The sequence below is a fragment of the Ctenopharyngodon idella genome, chromosome 2 (assembly GCF_019924925.1).
Source record: "Ctenopharyngodon idella isolate HZGC_01 chromosome 2, HZGC01, whole genome shotgun sequence".
In the NCBI taxonomy this organism is placed as follows: Eukaryota; Metazoa; Chordata; class Actinopteri; order Cypriniformes; family Xenocyprididae; genus Ctenopharyngodon; species Ctenopharyngodon idella.
Genome location: NC_067221.1, coordinates 1157210 through 1174245, shown reverse-complemented (window position 1 = coordinate 1174245; position 17036 = coordinate 1157210). Strand labels below are relative to the sequence as shown.

At 41.4% G+C, this 17036-nt stretch overlaps 4 protein-coding genes and 1 long non-coding RNA gene across 6 annotated transcripts in view; 2 read left to right on the top strand and 3 right to left on the bottom strand.

Moving 5' to 3' along the window:
- LOC127504736 (NACHT, LRR and PYD domains-containing protein 12-like) overlaps nucleotides 1–17036 on the top strand; it is a 595457-nt gene that overhangs the window by 116040 nt on the left and 462381 nt on the right. The gene's annotated exons all lie outside the window — the stretch shown is intronic.
- The window catches only part of LOC127505029 (uncharacterized), a 78444-nt gene that overhangs the window by 13309 nt on the left and 48099 nt on the right, over nucleotides 1–17036 (bottom strand). The gene's annotated exons all lie outside the window — the stretch shown is intronic.
- LOC127505111 (peroxiredoxin-6-like) lies at nucleotides 48–4806 on the top strand. Its single transcript, XM_051880452.1, has 5 exons — nucleotides 48–176; nucleotides 1465–1621; nucleotides 1695–1841; nucleotides 4259–4405; nucleotides 4486–4806. Exons 1-5 carry the CDS (start codon nucleotides 85–87, stop codon nucleotides 4642–4644), a joined length of 702 nt encoding a protein of 233 aa, XP_051736412.1. The 5' UTR covers nucleotides 48–84; the 3' UTR covers nucleotides 4645–4806.
- Nucleotides 5154–7841, bottom strand: LOC127505085 (FGGY carbohydrate kinase domain-containing protein-like). Of its 2 annotated transcripts, none has more exons than XM_051880376.1 (9): nucleotides 7716–7841; nucleotides 7532–7639; nucleotides 7127–7188; nucleotides 6893–7055; nucleotides 6643–6717; nucleotides 6410–6530; nucleotides 5801–5895; nucleotides 5633–5694; nucleotides 5154–5499 (listed from the first exon to the last, which is right to left on the bottom strand). In XM_051880376.1, the coding sequence occupies exons 1-9, from the start codon at nucleotides 7752–7754 to the stop codon at nucleotides 5412–5414; spliced, it is 813 nt and encodes a 270-aa protein (XP_051736336.1). In that variant the 5' UTR covers nucleotides 7755–7841; the 3' UTR covers nucleotides 5154–5411. The 2 variants fall into 2 exon arrangements, with proteins under 2 accessions (XP_051736336.1, XP_051736344.1); XM_051880384.1 differs by having other exon boundaries at nucleotides 6905–7055.
- LOC127505135 (uncharacterized) lies at nucleotides 10128–16029 on the bottom strand. Its single transcript, XR_007927572.1, has 5 exons — nucleotides 15289–16029; nucleotides 12809–12843; nucleotides 12397–12704; nucleotides 12212–12304; nucleotides 10128–12083 (listed from the first exon to the last, which is right to left on the bottom strand). It is a non-coding gene; the product is annotated as an uncharacterized LOC127505135 (long non-coding RNA).

The following is a 17036-nucleotide window of genomic DNA, read 5'->3' as shown; positions in this document are numbered from 1 at the left end:
CCACACACCAAACCAAACCACACTTCCCAACATGCAACACAGAGAGAGAGAGAGAGAGAGAGAGAGACAGAGAGATGCTGCAGGATGCCGGGGATGCTGTTAGGAGACATCGTTCCCAATTTCGAAGCCGATTCCACTTTTGGCAGATTGAAACTGCATGATTTTCTCGGGGATTCGTAAGTGATGAGATCATGTGTACTTGTGATATGAGAGAGTTTGGTTTGTTATTTGTGTTGTTCATCATAGATTACAATACAACAGTTTTATTCTCAATAGTCACTTCCTGAGGTCACATCTAACAATATTCCCCTCTTTTCTCTCCTCTGTGTTCTTCTTCTTATTCAGTATTGGTTGTTTGTGAATTGTGTGGATTGGATATAAGACACGTTTCTCTCGTAATGTCCTCACAATGGACAACATGTGTGAGTCAGGCAGCTTTGATAAACCGTACATGGTCAAAGCCGTTGTCTGTTCCTGTATGGTGACTGTGTTTGTAGGTCAGGCTGTCGTGACGCCACTGTTACCACCTCTTCAGCTACACCAAAACACTGACAGAGTTTGACACACATAAAGAGCAGAGTCGACAAAAACACTCTTTGTTATGAACGCTATTTTAACGCTGAGCACAGGTTTTGCCATTTCAATGTTGAGCGGTTTTCCCACCATTGTTTTTCCAGTGTTCTGACCCTTGGACTGTGAACAATTCTTGCTGCCTGTCTTTTTGACCCTGATATTTACCTGAATATTGACTCTGTTTGTTTGCTGCCTGCCCCGATACTTTGCCTGTTATGATCTTATTGCTGATTTGCCTTTACTGCTGCTTGTATATCTGTCTGTTTTCAACCCCTACTGCCTGTTTACTGTTGGTGCTATTACTTAATAAACCACATATGGATCTAAATCCCAGTTCCCTTGAGTCCTCGTCACACTCTGAGTGTGTATAGTTATCTTTGTGAGGACCACATTTAGACCATCAGAGTAAGAACAACGTGAGTAACCTTTTGGCCGGTCCTCACTTTCTGTTTGAAGGTCAAGACTTGGCTTTAGGGTTGAGGTTAGGGTAAGGGTTAGGCACTTAGTTGTGCGGTCAGTGATATCAGACCCTTTTATGCTGAATGTTTTGCTAGAGTTAGACACCCTATGATTCTGAAACCTAACGCAAATAAATGTTAAAATATGTATATGATTCTTACTCAGTTATGTATAAAAGCCCATTTCTGCCACAAGAAAAGAAAATCATGCTTTGCTAAATCATAAGTCATAATTCTAACATACTAAGTCATATTTATGTGATAAAAAATCTGACTTTTCATCTGATAAATATGGCTTAGTATGTCATGATTTCAACTTTTTAAGTCATAATTAGAATTGACCAAAGCATGATTATTTTCTCTTATGTGGCAGTAATGGGCTTCCACATTCATGCCATTCCCCATGAGTGAACTGAGTTTTTTCCTCCATCAGCTGGGGCGTCCTGTTCTCTCATCCTCGAGACTTCACTCCTGTCTGCACCACTGAACTCGGCAGAGCAGCTCAACTCAGTCCAGAGTTCAGCAGACGCAACGTCAAGCTGATCGCGCTCTCCGTCGACAGCCTCGAAGACCATCACAGCTGGAGCAAGGTTCGCTTCTTTCAGTCTGAAGTGTGTCTCTCTGTATGACGTGCTGCTAATGAGTCTCCACGGATGATTTCAGGACATCATGGCTTACAATAACGCGGAGGCCGGAAGCGAGTTTCCTTTCCCAATCATAGCTGATGATCGGAGGAAACTGGTCGAGATGCTGGGCATGCTGGACCCGGAGGAGAAGGATCAGACCGGGATGCCACTCAGCGCGCGATGTGTAAGTGCACTGCACGCATGAATAAAGCTTCAAAACGGCAAATTTCAAATAAAAATGTCCAACAAGAGAATGTTGTGGCCTACAATAGTAGCTGACATTACTGTGATCTACACAACATACCTGAAAAGAGTGTAAACCTTGTTTTGTGTTTGACATTTTTGCAGCAATAAAAAAGTAGGTTACACTTATTGAAATTGGACACGGGTAAGGTTGGGGGCAGGCTGTCACGTCTACGCCCAGCTATCCCTACAAATACACCCAAATTCTAACCACAGACACAATCAAGGACTCAATAAAGCCCTGCATTTCCAATCATTCAGTGTCTGGTGTCCAGAAGCATACAGACTCTTGTTTGTTCTGAACTTACCTCTCAGTACTATCTCCATTACTGATCTCCATCATTGTCTCCATCTTTGATCTCTATTGTTGATCTCAATTGTTATCTCCATCGAAAAGGTCCTGTAAAGGCATTATAATTATATCTTGTCTACGTGTCAAACCTGCTTGTGAAAACCTACTTAAACAACAAGCAGCTGTTTCATCTGCACCAAGGGCGTGACTCTATCACAGATTATGAGTTACTTAGACTGTGCAAAAAAATTAATCCTCAGCTTTGTTCACCACCGTGACCCTTACTGCTGCTGACCTCTCTATACCAGCTCTTGTCGACTCCAGGTCAGCTGGCAGGTCAGCTTCATCTCCGGGGCTTTTTTGCCACCAGCTCCACCTTCACAAAAAGAGCTGTAAAACCTCATTCTCGATCCACTCTCTAGTCGGAAACCCCTGAGCCGATGTCTCATTCGTCATCTGCACACTGAGAACATCATCCTCCTGGTTCTGGAGAAGTCGACAGCTGAGATCATCCTGGGCCGCCCGTGGCTCATCCAGCACTCACCGGTATTATCCTGGTCAACCAGAGGCGTTCTGAAGTGGGGTAAAGACTATTTCCCTGGATGTTTCCCTAATCTTCCTCATCCCCTATTGACTCCAGAAATCCATGAGACCTCCCATTTAATAGTTGGGGCCACAACCAACAAAAGCCCTGCCAGTCTAACATCCATAGAGATCCCTCCTGAATACTCCCACTTCAGCGTCTTCTGCCACCAACAAGCCTCTTAATTGCCATCTAACCCACCATGGGACTGTGCCATCGTTGAGAAAATCTACCCGTTGTCTGTCCCTGAACAGAAGGAAGCGCTACTTCAGGGTTACATCCACCCTTCTACTTACCCTGCTGCTTCAAGCTTCTTCTTCACAGTCAAGAAGGATGGAGGCTTGCTATAATGCATTGATGACTGGGCTCTAAAAAACAACACAGTGAAGTATCCACTCCACTTCATCCTGCATCCCTGAAAAGAAAAGCAGCTGTCTTAGCGAAACTCAACCTTCACAGCGTCTACAACCTCATTCAGATCCAGAAGGGGGGTGAATGGAAGTCCTCTTTCATGACTCCTACAGGCCACTATGAATACCGGGTCATGCCTGGTCAACACCGCTTCTTTGTTCCAAAGGTTTATGAATTAGTTATTCCGGGAGTTCCTTTTTTTCTTGGTCTACATCAGTGATATCTTGGTGTACTCCTAGAACCAGACCAAACATCATCACCACGTAGGGCTGGTGTTGGAGAAGCTGAGGGAGTACCAACTGTTTCTCATTCCATCAGACTTCCATCCAGTTCCTGGGCTAAAACAACAGCTACAGTCTCCTAACAGCCTCGCTCACATCTCTCCCCAAAGGCTACCCAAGTCTCTGTTCTGGCCCCCAATGCAGCCAACACTTTCTAATGCCTCAAAGAGGCCTTTACATCTGCTCCTATCCTCGTTCACCTGGATCCCGAGCTAGGGTCCATACTGTACCAGCAGCAGGGGAAGTATGAACAGCTCCATCCATGTGTCATGTGCCTTTGGAAGGAGATCGACACCGCCCACAGAAGGTGTGGCTCTCCACCAAGACATCCAGATGCTCCTCCCATGCAAAAAAAAGCTAAGCAGACATCAGATGCAGGTGTTTTTAGAATATAAGTACAATGTAAAAACATGTACTGTATGTACCCAACAAGTGAATTTTATCACGATTCATTTAAATCTTATTACATAGTAGTTAAAGACACTTGATATAAAGTTTGAACAAACAGTAAAATAAAATAAAAAATTGAATGTTAGAGCTTAATGACGGCAGACAACACAATTAGTGTAGAACAGAGAAAATGGAATGAGATCACTCACTCGTCTTCCTGTGATGCTGTAGGGATGATGCCATTTCCTGGGTATTTAAGCAGCATTTCAACCGGCTTTGCTTGCTTGGTGGTTTACTGTATAAGATATCAGTTTAACATAACTGAAAAGGTTGGGACATTGGTTTGGACAGAGCCATCACCTGCACTAATTGATTTCTTAACATGTTCATTTGTCATTCAGGTATTTGTGATTGGTCCAGATAAGAAGCTGAAGCTGTCCATTCTCTATCCTGCAACAACGGGACGTAACTTTGATGAGATTCTCCGTGTGGTTGACTCTTTGCAGTTAACTGCACATAACCGTGTGGCCACACCTGTGGACTGGCGGGTGAGACATGTCAAGTCCAGTCTGTTTGTTCCTGTCATCAGTGTGTAATAAGTGACGCTCACATCTGCTCTTGTTCGAAGCCTGGAGACAGTGTCATGGTGCCGCCCAGCATCCCTGAGCAGGAGGCCATGACGCTCTTCCCCGCTGGAGTTTACACCAAAGACCTGCCCTCGGGGAAGAAGTATCTGCGCTACACACCACAACCAAACCCCATCAGGAGTGAATGTACAGACGGCTGATGTATGTGTATGACAGTGATGCCGTGTGATGACAGCAGCTGTTCAAAAACACCAGAGCTGTTCTCAAATGAAGATGCAAAGTCCTCACGGGGTTTTTTTGTAATGTTCATGTTGCAGTTAAACTTAATTTTAATAATAATAATAAAAACGATACAATTCTAATGTGTATTTTTACATTTGCAATGTAATGGATGTTTTTTTTTTTTTTGTATGCATTTTATCAAGTAATCTATTCCAAAATAACTATAAGAACATATTTGAAAATTACAAGTATATTTTTAAATTGTAGTTCAAGTATACAAGCAAACAAGAGTTTAATTCATCAATAAAGCTGCAGAAATCAGTGACGTCATCATCCAGCTCAGTTCAGTTCTCATCTGATAGAGTCAGTGCAGTCAAATCAATAATATTGCTGAATATTACATCTCCAACTAAGCAAGCCAGAGGCGACACACACACACACACACACACACACACACACACACACAATAATAATAAATCATGCAAAATTGATTTTTAAAAAGACTTTTATTGCTCTGAAATGCATATTTCAACAATGATTCCAGTTTTGGTCGAACACAAAAGTGGTTTGACAGGTTTTATCTGGTGATATTTTCCTCACTCCTGCTCATTTGTGTAAAATACCTGTACAGGTGTAAACGGCTGAACACATAATGCTCAGCTAAAGGACAGATTCATGAAAATCTGGTGTTTTTGGTCATTTGAAGCAGTTTTTATGTCAAGACTCTTCTAATGTTTAATCTGTGTCAAACTCCATCATCCTCCATCAGCGCCACACACTCCTTCTGATGATCATAAAGACGCAGAAACACGGCGTACTTCCTTCTGTAAAAGCTTTACAGAGACGAATATTCATTCTTACTAGTACAGGAGAGAAGGAGTGCTGATGCAGGAAACATGAGCTCAATAATCCTGATTTATGATAGTGTATTAATGCTATATTATGAGAAACATCGTTGAATGGTACCTTTCTAGCTCAGGGTTTGGTCTGACGACATGCCCGATTCTGGTCATCTTCTTCATTGCTTCCTAAAAAGAAAGGCAGAATGTTCCTCAGGGTCACTCTGTTGTCATGAGTAGATGTGTGTGTGTGTGTGTGTGTGTGTGTGAGTGTGTGTCGGGTGCAGTGCTGTACCTGTATGGAGCTGCAGTCAGATGAAGCACAGGCTCCGATCACAGCAGATCCCAGCAGCACAGCCTCTGGTTCGGCCGGCAGGACCACCGGCAGCCCTGAAACACACACACACACACACACACACACATCACACAACCTCACGTCCAGCGTCTGTATGTGCACATCTGAGACACTGCACTTCATCATTAAATGTGTTTTTAACACCAATTGTTAGTGGATAACACTGTCAAAAGTTATTAAAAATACAACAGTGATCATATATGAATATATCCAATGCACAAATGTAAATGGCTGTGCAGTTATTTGTGCATTAAATTACATCAGTCACATTTACAGTGATCTTACAAAACCATCTATAATATATGTGTTGATTTCATTGCATGTGATGGTGAACTGCAGCGTGCATTTGTGGAAATCTTTAACAGGCGGTTTATGACCCTTGACCTTTCTACATCCTCCACTAACTAACCACAAACAAACAAACACAAATCAGACTGACTCATGTTAGTTGTCTGGTGACGTTCAGTCATGTGACGTCAGTGTATCAGCTGGTCTCTACACTGAACACACACTACACAGGTCAGTGACACACAGATGAAGCGCACTTACCCGTGATGTTAGCGTGTGTCTGTACGAACAGAGCGTTCTTGCTCAGCCCCCCGCACAGGAAGAGGGTTGTGATGTCATGTCCTGCCTCTCTCATGGCATCTATGATGTGTCTGGTGCCGAGCTTCAAACAACAGAGATACATTCACACTGTAAGACGTGAACACTTGGTTAAAGGATCATCCATGTCAGATCGTGTGTGTGTGTGTGTGTGAGTGTGTGTGTGAGTGTCTTACAGCGATGGCCTGAAGAGTTGCGAGATACAGCAGAGCCAAATCATCCAGCGTCTGTGATAAAGTGAGTCCAACAACCTGCACAAACCAGCAGGAACTACATCAAACGTATATCTACTACAGTAAAAATGAGTTATAACAGGTAAATCTTTTGTATCTGTAATCACAAACATCTTAATGCTCCTAATAATAAGCTTCATGTTCTTATTTTGTGATTTGGGGTAACATGTTCAGTAAGATCTGTAATGAGCACAGCGTTCGTCACCGAGCCCCGTGACGTCTGGTCGGCCAGAGGAGAGCGGTTGCCGTGGAAATCAGGCCAGATGTGCAGGCCGGCCGTCAGCTGCTCCAGATGTGCTGCGTCTCCAGACATGTGCTGCAGATGGAGGTTCAGGCAGGAGTAAACGTGTTTCCCACTGCAGAGCGAAAACACAGCCATCAGACTGAGTGAGATCACAGAGACGGCATCAGAATCACTGACGGTCACCTCTTCTCCGCCCGCTCTCTCAGCTGACTGGACGCCGCGTGTCCCTTCACCACATGGTCCACCTGAAAGATGTTCATATATTTCCATGTAAATCATCTGTATATATAGTGTATGATGTGTTTACTGTAATGTGTGTAGCGCTGACTGTCTGGAACCAAGGACATCATGTCTCTGTTTCAAACCCTAGTAAACTGTGTTTCTGTCTACATTCTCAAGCAGCAGCGAAACACACAGCATGAAACACAACGTCATAAACGACTGAAACTCTGAGCGTCAAACAAACACAGATCGCACAGGAGACTCGACTGACGAACGAGTCGAACAAGAATAAAAACAGTGAACACACAACTATTCACAGTTTCCTTCCATATTAAAGACACATGTGACTGAATGCTCTGCTCTCACCAGTCGTCCCGTGGCGCTCTGTCCCCCCTCATTAAGCCACAGTCCCGGCAGCATGGCGGACAGATACGGGCCCCAGACCCCGGGGACGAACAGCGGCTGTGTGCTCACCTGAGAGAGACAGACACACGCTGACATCATCAGTCACATGCTCTGAACACACACACGTACAGGAACTGAAGCTCACAGCCATGTGACATGAGGACGTCCCACATATGACAGCCATACGGGACGTGACCGGTTGCTCTTCACAGGGCAGCTGGTGTCCCCTCACATCGGCCCCGATCACCCCTACAGGACAGAGAAATCACAGAAAACATTTAATTTACTTCAAGGCAAGACTGAATATAGAGTTAAGATGGATCTCACTGTACTTCCCCAGTTGTTTAATCAAAGTACATCAAAACAACTGTTTTGTATTATAAGTTATCTGAAAAGTTGTTTAAATGTAAAGTGCAGATAATGGAGTTATTGTCTTTTATAAGAAAGAAGTGATTCTGAACTGAATCGAGTCGTCAGTAATTCAGTCTCACTTCCTGCTGAACCTACGCAGGTTTGTAACTAATTTGCATAATGCCACGCCTCTGGTCTTCATTGGCTGAACAGCGTCTCTTTGCCCCGCCCTCAATCACTGTAGTTGTATCTGAGACTGGAAGAGTTTGGTTCGTGTTGTTCGTGTCGAGAAGACGCTGTTTTCTGCTGCCAAAGCAAATCCACTTTGATGAGATTGATACGGTAAAACCGACGCCATCGTTACTGTTCGTATCACTGTGAATCCAGAGCTGAGATTCAGATATGATAATGAGCGATTTGTTTCTGACCAATCACAGCTGACTGGGCCATCTGACCAATAAGAGCAGAAAAGGCGGGGCTTAGAGAGACCAAATAGAGCTGATGCTGCAGTGGATATTATGAGAAAATTAAAGTGTTCCTGCTTATTCTTGTAGTTCACAGCCCTGTCTCTCTGAGGTTCAGCTGACAGTACCAACATTTGTGAACAAGTGAAGACGCACACCTCGGTTAGTTCAGACAGTCACATCAACTAGATATGTTCACATTATGCAGATTTTATTTAAATATATGATCTATTCAGGAGAGAAGCAGGTTGTTGAATCTTCAGTAAATAACAAAAAACATTCATGGCCGCCATATTGAAGGGTCGTTCCAAACCGAAGTGCTCAAAACTGGCCACTTCAAAGTAAGACCAGATTTCTGAAATGGAAACTGGGGACATTTCCTATTTGAGTGGTCAAAATACCACCAAAATCTCATTTGTTATTATCTATTTATCAAGAAACAGGGACAATACATTTTTGAATTCCTTATAGGCTATTATTACACTAATAATAATGATTTAGTTTTATTATTAGGATTCTTGCTTTGGTTTTAATACAATTCACCAAAAAACCTTTACACGATTAATAGTGATCATTGTAAAAGCAGTTCAAAACAATGTTATAACAGAAATATGACTTTACGAAAGCACATTACATTACAAAATATAACAACATAAATATAAGAAGATAAATATAAAACGGCATTTAACAAATATTTTTTAACATATTATTGAATTTAATATTTTAATTCTCACAAGCTGTTTATAGCTAATGTATACAGAAATTACAACTGTTTTAACTTTTAACTATTTTTAACTATTTTGCATTTTAGACTTATTTTAAGAACAAAGTACGTGTATTATTTTATTTTATTTTTTATTTATCAATATCTCGCACCCTGTTGAGGCGCTGTTATAAAACATACAAACAGTATTTCTTTAATTTAATTTACAACTGATGGACACTTCAGGCCCCCAAGATCCTTTGCACAGTGAAGTTGTTTGTCGTCACAGAATGGGAACAGGAGGCACGATTTTACCTATAAATTTATGTTTAGTATTTTTCTATACTTATAGTTAGATTTAGTATATTATTATGGTCAAAACGACATTGTACTTAAACAAAAATACTTTACAGCTCCCTTTATCACTCCATTCAAATGTTTCAGATACATAGACACAATATCCGATATGGTGCGATAAACCGATAATAAATAAATATATAAACTAACGTTAAACAAAAGGCGCAGCTTGTACAATATATGCTCCTTGATTGTCCCGTTAAGATGACGCAGTTCCAAGAAAAGAGTTTTTTGACCCCTACATCCTTCATTCCTCTGTAGGGATTATGGCGGAGGGATGAGCCCTTCCGAATGGAGCGCAGGGAGGGATACTGCGTAAACATGTTTCCCACTGGATTTGATCCATGCGCAGGAGTTTTTTAATACTTATAAATTCTCTTCTTAGTGGACAAGACTGCAAGTAAGTTTTAACACGTTCTCGATTACAGTTATTTGTAATTATTAGTAATTTGATATTGTATATGTAAGCGTGATTTAAATGTGAAGTTACAGAAGTGTTCTTATTATTGTTGTTTATTCTGCTGCTCCGAACAGATGAAGAATCTTCCAGAAATTACAATCTTTTGAAGGCCACGGATGATAAAACATGAAGTTTAGTTAGAAAGAGTTGTTAAAAACAAGTAAGTTTCTGAAGGTTTTCCTCCCATTTTCGCTTCCGTTTTAGGCTGTTGTTTTAGTGATGCGACATCGAAAGTATTTTTGAACCAGACATTTACAGCAGACACCTACATGAAGTAGTATGTTTTTTTGTTTTTTATTAGATCGAATATTTCAGTATGATCATGATAATTCAGGTTACTTTTACTCAATCAGTTATTTTAGGATCATTTGAAAGTAATGATTGTGAACTTGAAGTAATGATCAAATGACAAACGATTCAACAATTAATAAAGATTGGGTAAATATGACTGTAAAATGATATTAAACTGCAATAGAGAATATAGTAAAAAAAAAAAAAAAAAAAAAATATATATATATATATATATTTAACCCCAAAAGTTAATTCAATTGCATATAAAATTTCCATCGAATTTAATCACATAAATCCAACTTAAAAAAGTTAACTTTTACTTAAGCTTCCCCATCATGTTCAGTTGACTTGAATTAATTAAATAAAGGTTATGTTAACTGATAAACTGCAATTTAAGCTTGTGTAATACATAAACTCTTTTCAAATAACTTATTCTTACTTGCTTTATATAACTACCTTACATTTCTTTATTTAAATTAAATAAATGGTCAAACACGTGTTACATTTATAAACATTTATTGTCACAATTGCTCCAGGAATAATAAGAAACATCCAATCTGACAGAAAAAAACAGAACATAATGCAGTATTTCACAAATTAAGGCAACTGTTTACTGCAGTTTTGTGCCTTCTCCCAGACTAACACAATGGTCATGGCTGTGTGCCAACAAGTTCATAGATCAACAAGGAACCAAATTTCAACATCAAACATTATTTTCACATATTCAAGGTAATATTGGGATCTCACTGCATAGTATGGTAATCAGTTTGTGCTTTCACTTATCTGAAACTTGATACAGATCTGTAAATGGTTACATTCCTTGTAAACATTTGTTAAAACAATCAGGACACTTGGGGAAAAAGAAAAGCAATCTGAAGGATTATATTTTACTTTACATATAACAGGTATTCTGTTGTCCGTCACGTTTCAGCATTTAGGCATTCAGTAGCCCAAGTGTGCTACTCACAAGTTAACTTCCTGGACAAGGAATAGCACAAGGGCTAACATCTCTGTTAAAGGGTTTATTCACCCAAAAATGACATTTCTGTCATCCTCATGTCGCTCCAAACCCCTAAGACCTTCGTTCATCTTCGAAACACAAATTAAGATATTTTGTGTGTACAACATCAACTGCGTAGGAGACTGACATAAAAGGGAAGAAATTTTTGAATTAAGTCATTTTTTTTGTTTTTGTTGTTTTGTTTTGCGCACAAAAAGTATTCTCGTCGCCTCATACTATTAAGGTTGAACCACTGCAGTCATGTTGACTATTTTAACAATGTCTTTACTACCTTTCTGGACCTTGAAAGTGATAGTTGTGTTGCAGTCTATCAGAGGCCAGATAGCTCACGGATTTCATCAAAAATATCTTAATTTGTGTTCTGAAGATGAACGAAGGTCTTACGGGTGTGGAACGACATGAGGGTGAGTAATTAATGACAGAGTCTTCATTTTTTGGTGAACTAACCCTTTAAATGTATCAGAAAGGAAGCCAGAAGGTGCATTAGGTGCAGTTTGAGTTAGTGTCATCGGTTCATAGTGTCATCGATCATACTGTCTTCAGTTCAACGTTACAGAACAAGTTTAAAAGTTTTCAATGTCCTTCCAGGGGATGCAAACATCTATGTGATGTCCTAAAGTCCAAATTCATCATTACCTTCTGGAAGAATTCAAATGTGAATTTGAGACTCTGAGCGTAGCTTGAGTGCGTAGATCAATCCGAACAGCATTATTAATCCAAAGGACAAACTCTGAAGTGTTGTAGCAGTTTTACACCCTCTGTTGCTACTCCAACATCGTCTGGCTAGTACTCAGCACTTTAAGGGTCACAAAAAGGCCCAGAGTGGTCTCAGAAGCCCCTCCCTCATCTCCTTCAGGATTGCAGTCCTAAGCAAGTAAATGAATGAACAAATAAATAAATAAATAACACCTTGTTTAGTTTCATTGAAATATTGGCAGCACACAGCAATACACTTTGTTTAGGTCATTACAAAAAGTATGTATACAGTACAAACCTGGAATTCTCTGACAAGTGTTATAATGTCCCCATTGAGATACACACACAGACTCTTTATGACACAGTCTCGTTTGATGTGTATGTCTTCGCACTGAAAAATATGACACATAATAAAAAACAGTGATTGATTATAGTTCAATCTTTGTAATTAGTGCCAAAGAACTGTAATGCAATTTACCACACCTTACTTCTGTCCAGCTGCTATGAACGGTGACAGAAGTGGCACAGTCTTTATCCGCATAAATTCTGCTTTTATCTGAGAGGAAAAAAGGAAAAGGAAGATGGAAGAAATAGAGGCCTACTGTAGAGGAAATTATTGTAATTTACAAAAAATGTCTTGATGTAAATAATGACAACACTTCCTTCATTTACTGTGAACAGGTTGCCTGAATCTCTCCTCAAAATGTCAGTGTTTAAGAATGTTTCAATTACTTAAACATACCGGATACTTCAGTGATATTTCTTACACACACTTTACAAAACTCACATATCTGAAAGTCAAAAAACAGAAAATCAACATCAACAATTTTACAAAGAAATGAAACGAGTAAATTTTAGTTTAATACAAAAAATATGAAAAAAATATTACACATACCATAATTGAGTTATTGTTCCAAAATTATGAGGTTTCTGAAATAGTAAAGATGACATACACTTTGTTATTATTATTATCATTATTATATTTTTATATTATTATTATTTAATAAAATTATGACTCAGGTTGAAAAGAACACGACTTGTTTTAACAGGAAATCCTACACATTTTTAGTTTATATATGGTCGAATGACACACTGTGTAATGTTTTGGTATATTTTCAAACTATATTTCAAGCAAAGTAAAATGCACATTGAAGCAGTTACTCACAGATCTGTCCAAACATGCAAAAATACACAGTTGAACACATATCTCGAAATGACCAAATTTACCACTATTTGTGGACAGACATTTTAATGTGAAATCCTATAAACTTTTACAATGTAGATAACGTTTATATTTAATTAAGTGTGTTTGAGCAACGTCTTGGCTTATTTGCAAAGCAGTTAGCAAAGATCGCTGAAATGACGAATCTGTTATTAAATAAAAAATTTCGGAATGTTCACGCAAGAAGCGCATGATTTGCGTCTCAAAGCTTTATCACTGCATGTGCTGTATGTTTAACCTGCATTTTTCTGTGTATCCAATTTAAGTTGCATAGCTATATTTTGTTCTTGCATGGGTGCAGGTCCGGTTCCAGAATTAAATCATTGAGGGTGCTTCTGAAATAAGTGAGGGTGCTATAGTGCAGATGTAAACAACGGCTCCAACATAATAAGAATAGCAATGTATACAGTGAGACATTTAAGATTTTTTTAAGTCATTACTTTTACAAATAGAATTTCAAAAGTATTGATACAAAAATTCAAATATTTTTCTAGTCTGCATTTACATTGCTTATTATTATTATTATTGCATATTTTTGTCCCGTGTTACGGTTATGGTAGCAATTTTGAGCATGAATCCTGCATTTATATGTAGATATCACTTCTGAAACTGCAGAGTGCAATTGGTCGTCGGTCCTCTTATAGCATAAAAAACAAAACTTATATTAAAATTCTGAATGTATTATATATAAAGCGTGCAAAGAGCACTTCCTTTATAATGACTAAAAAGTTATAACTCATCTCAGTTATAGCTGTCTACACTGCACAATGAGTCTCTTACATCGTGTCTACACTTTGTTAATGGGAGGCTTCGCAAGCGTGCAAACTCAGTGCTGAACAAAAACTCTGGCGTTTCTTCTGGTGAGCGAATTCTAACTAACTTAAACACCCCTGATTGGCCATTGCATTCAAGAGGTCAACAGCTATGTCTGTGATTGGCTACGTTGCTCACCGCTGCAAAATCATGTTGTAAATAGAAATGTTTGACATTCTCCAGAGCGCAAACACAAATACGCACTGGAGCGTTTGCCAAATCTATTTCGCCAATATGATATTATACAGTATCAACTGAGGGTGCTTAGGTGCGTAGAACCGGGCCTGCATTAGTGTGACATTTGTAGCAATTTTGCACTTTGACAGTCAGTGTGAGATATAGGCTACATTTGAGTATTGTATCTTTTGATAAAGATTACAAAATAAAACGGTACGCTTTGAAATCATAATTGTAGTTAATTGCGTTGTTTTAAACCCCAAATATCTTACTTAAACGTTCTCCATTAACAGTTATCCAGTTATTTGTAATAGGCTTTGTCATTAAAAAAAAAAAAATCAAAGTAGTTTCAATGTAGCTAGCTACTTTTTGATAGTAACTTGTAGTGTAGCTAACTACTTTTTCAGAAGGGTAGCTTGACTGTAGTTTAACTACTTTAATTTATGAGTAGCTTGTCAAACTACAGTTTCAGAGTAGCTTCCCCAACACTGCGAATTAAGTATAGTTTATGTCATTTGATCAGGTTGGTCTTGAATCCATTTCATTCAAGTTGTATGAGAGTAATTTGGAATAATAATAGTTCCCATTCAGTCGGTCACGTTCGACGTACGTCGGACAGACCGACGAATAGGAATCTCGCTAGAGAGGCCAATCTACTTCGAGTGTAACTACAACAAGCCAATGCACATTGGCATGCAATCATATGCATCAGCTGCTCGCCTCGCAGCGCGGGTATATAACGAGCAGCAGGTGCGTTGCATCTTCAGCTTTTCGCTTCGGAGCCGAACGGTGTTTGTTCCTGTTCTCTGCAAGCAAGTGTCTGCTAGAAGACGAGTCAAGCTTTTTGGTTGAACTTCTCTTTTTTTTCGAGTGCGGGCGAACAGCACAGCAGCGGGGTCAAAGTCCTCTCTTTATTTTCTGTTTTTTGTTTCGTTTGCCATTATAGAGCAAATAGCTGTTTGGACAGCGTTAGAAGGCTGTTCTCACGGCCGGTACGGTGCGCTTCGAGCGCTGAAAGCCGTTTTTACGGCTGGTAAGAGTGAGCGCCTTCAAAGAGAGAAAGAGCACACGACAGGCTGCACACAATCCCTGTCTGTGTTGCGGCGGCCGTTCCCCTGCGTGCTTCAGCACTCTAAAAGAGTAAAGTCCCTAAAAGAGCTTACACAAATAGAGCTTGCGTCTTTTTAAAGATGACATTCTATTTGTGTGTTTCTGGATGCGGTCGTTTCCTGTCCTCACTGACGGCCACGATCACTGTTTCACATGTCTGGGCGCGTGCTGAAACGATGTTCGTGGGTGGTTCATGTTTTCGTATGAGAACATGATCACGTCGACACGCCGGTCGTGACTCTTCTTTCTCCGGGAAGCTTGAGTCCCCTCTGTTGTTGGCCAGCTGCCGCTTGTGTGTAAAAGCACAGCCGCGGGTCTGCCCGACACTCTGGGAGACCGCGGAGATCAGCGAGAGCAAACCTCTCGCTCCTCTGCGTGTCGTGTGCCGTCGAGCTGTCGGGCTGCAGCGCGGGTTGTCACGGCAACCCAGCGCTCGCTCGGCGCTCTAGATGCGCGGTCTCCTTGCCTAATCTCCATTGTAGCGCCCTCTCTGGTGCACCAGAAGAGGTCTACTTTGGTGAAATGGCTTGGGTGTCTTGAGGTTGAGGGGTTCCTTCGGGGAACCAACCCCCTAGGGCCCCTCCCTCTAGCGCATTACATGCTGTGCAGCTTCTGGATTGGATTGCTGGTCCTTTTCATAGGGGAACCTAGCATTCCATTTAGGGCTCCAGCTGAGGGTCAGATGTCGATTGCAGCATCGGAGAGAGGGCTGTTATGCTCTGGAAATGAGGGTGACGCTGCCCACTGTAATGGTGTGTGCTTATGCTGACTCAGATTCAGAGTTTACAGCCATGCTTTCCTGGGTGTTCCGGATGTGCATGGAAAAACTTGGCAGTATGGAGCTATATTGGTGCCATAAATATGGAATGCCAAAAGTGCCAAAATCTGCATAAGTTTTTACTCTCTCACTACCCTTATGGGTGGGGTGGCTGTTCACAGACCACACCCACCCTGCATGTGAGGCCAAGGCACTCTTTATGCATGAGGGTAGTTCTGAGCCGGGGTTGAGCTGCGCTTGTTGACTAACCGTGATCAAAGTCACGGCGCAGGCCTTCGGCCAGACGATGTCCACCTCAGTGGTCCAGAAGCGCCCCCCTGGCTTACCTTGCTGAGGTGCAAGAGGTCGTCAAGCTAAACGCTTTCTCGACACTCCCATCTCACAAGGTGGCCTTTTCGGTGACACTGTCGGGGACTGAGCCCAGCAGTTCTCCTCAGTTAGTGGCAGACCGGGGAGCCTCCCCCGACAAACCATTGAGTTCCTCGTGGGCCCTCAGTCTGCTCGTCGCCAAGGGTGTCGTCCCCTGCAGAATAAAAAAAAAAAAACTCCGGCCCAGTCTGCTCTACTGTGTCCGCTGCAGGAAGATGACACCTCCCGTCTCTGCTACTGTTTAAGTGGTTAGTGAAAAATCACCCCTGAGACGGGTGACCCAGAGACGGGTGGGGCTGCTCTCCCCCCCCCCCGGAGGAGGGCCGGGTGGTAAATCCTGTTGGTTGGGTTTGTTTCTGTTCTCCCGCTGGTCCAACAGCCAGCGGTACCCAAATTTTCAAAAAGAGAGCAGTTCCCCCATCTCTGGGTCTGAAGAGGGCTTGGAGATCAGTGGGAGGAGAAAAGCCTCACCACTCTCATCCCCCCTCTTCCTTCGCCAGAGGGCAGCAGCGTGCAGTCGAGAAGGCAGCAAAGCCTCTCCTGCGCCCCCTGCCCAACCGTGGAACCAGGTAGGTGTTGCACAGCACACTCTGACCCCGCTTCGGGCCGCCTCGCAGAGAGAGCCTCCCGAGCTGCGTCCCTGTGTTCCACCTC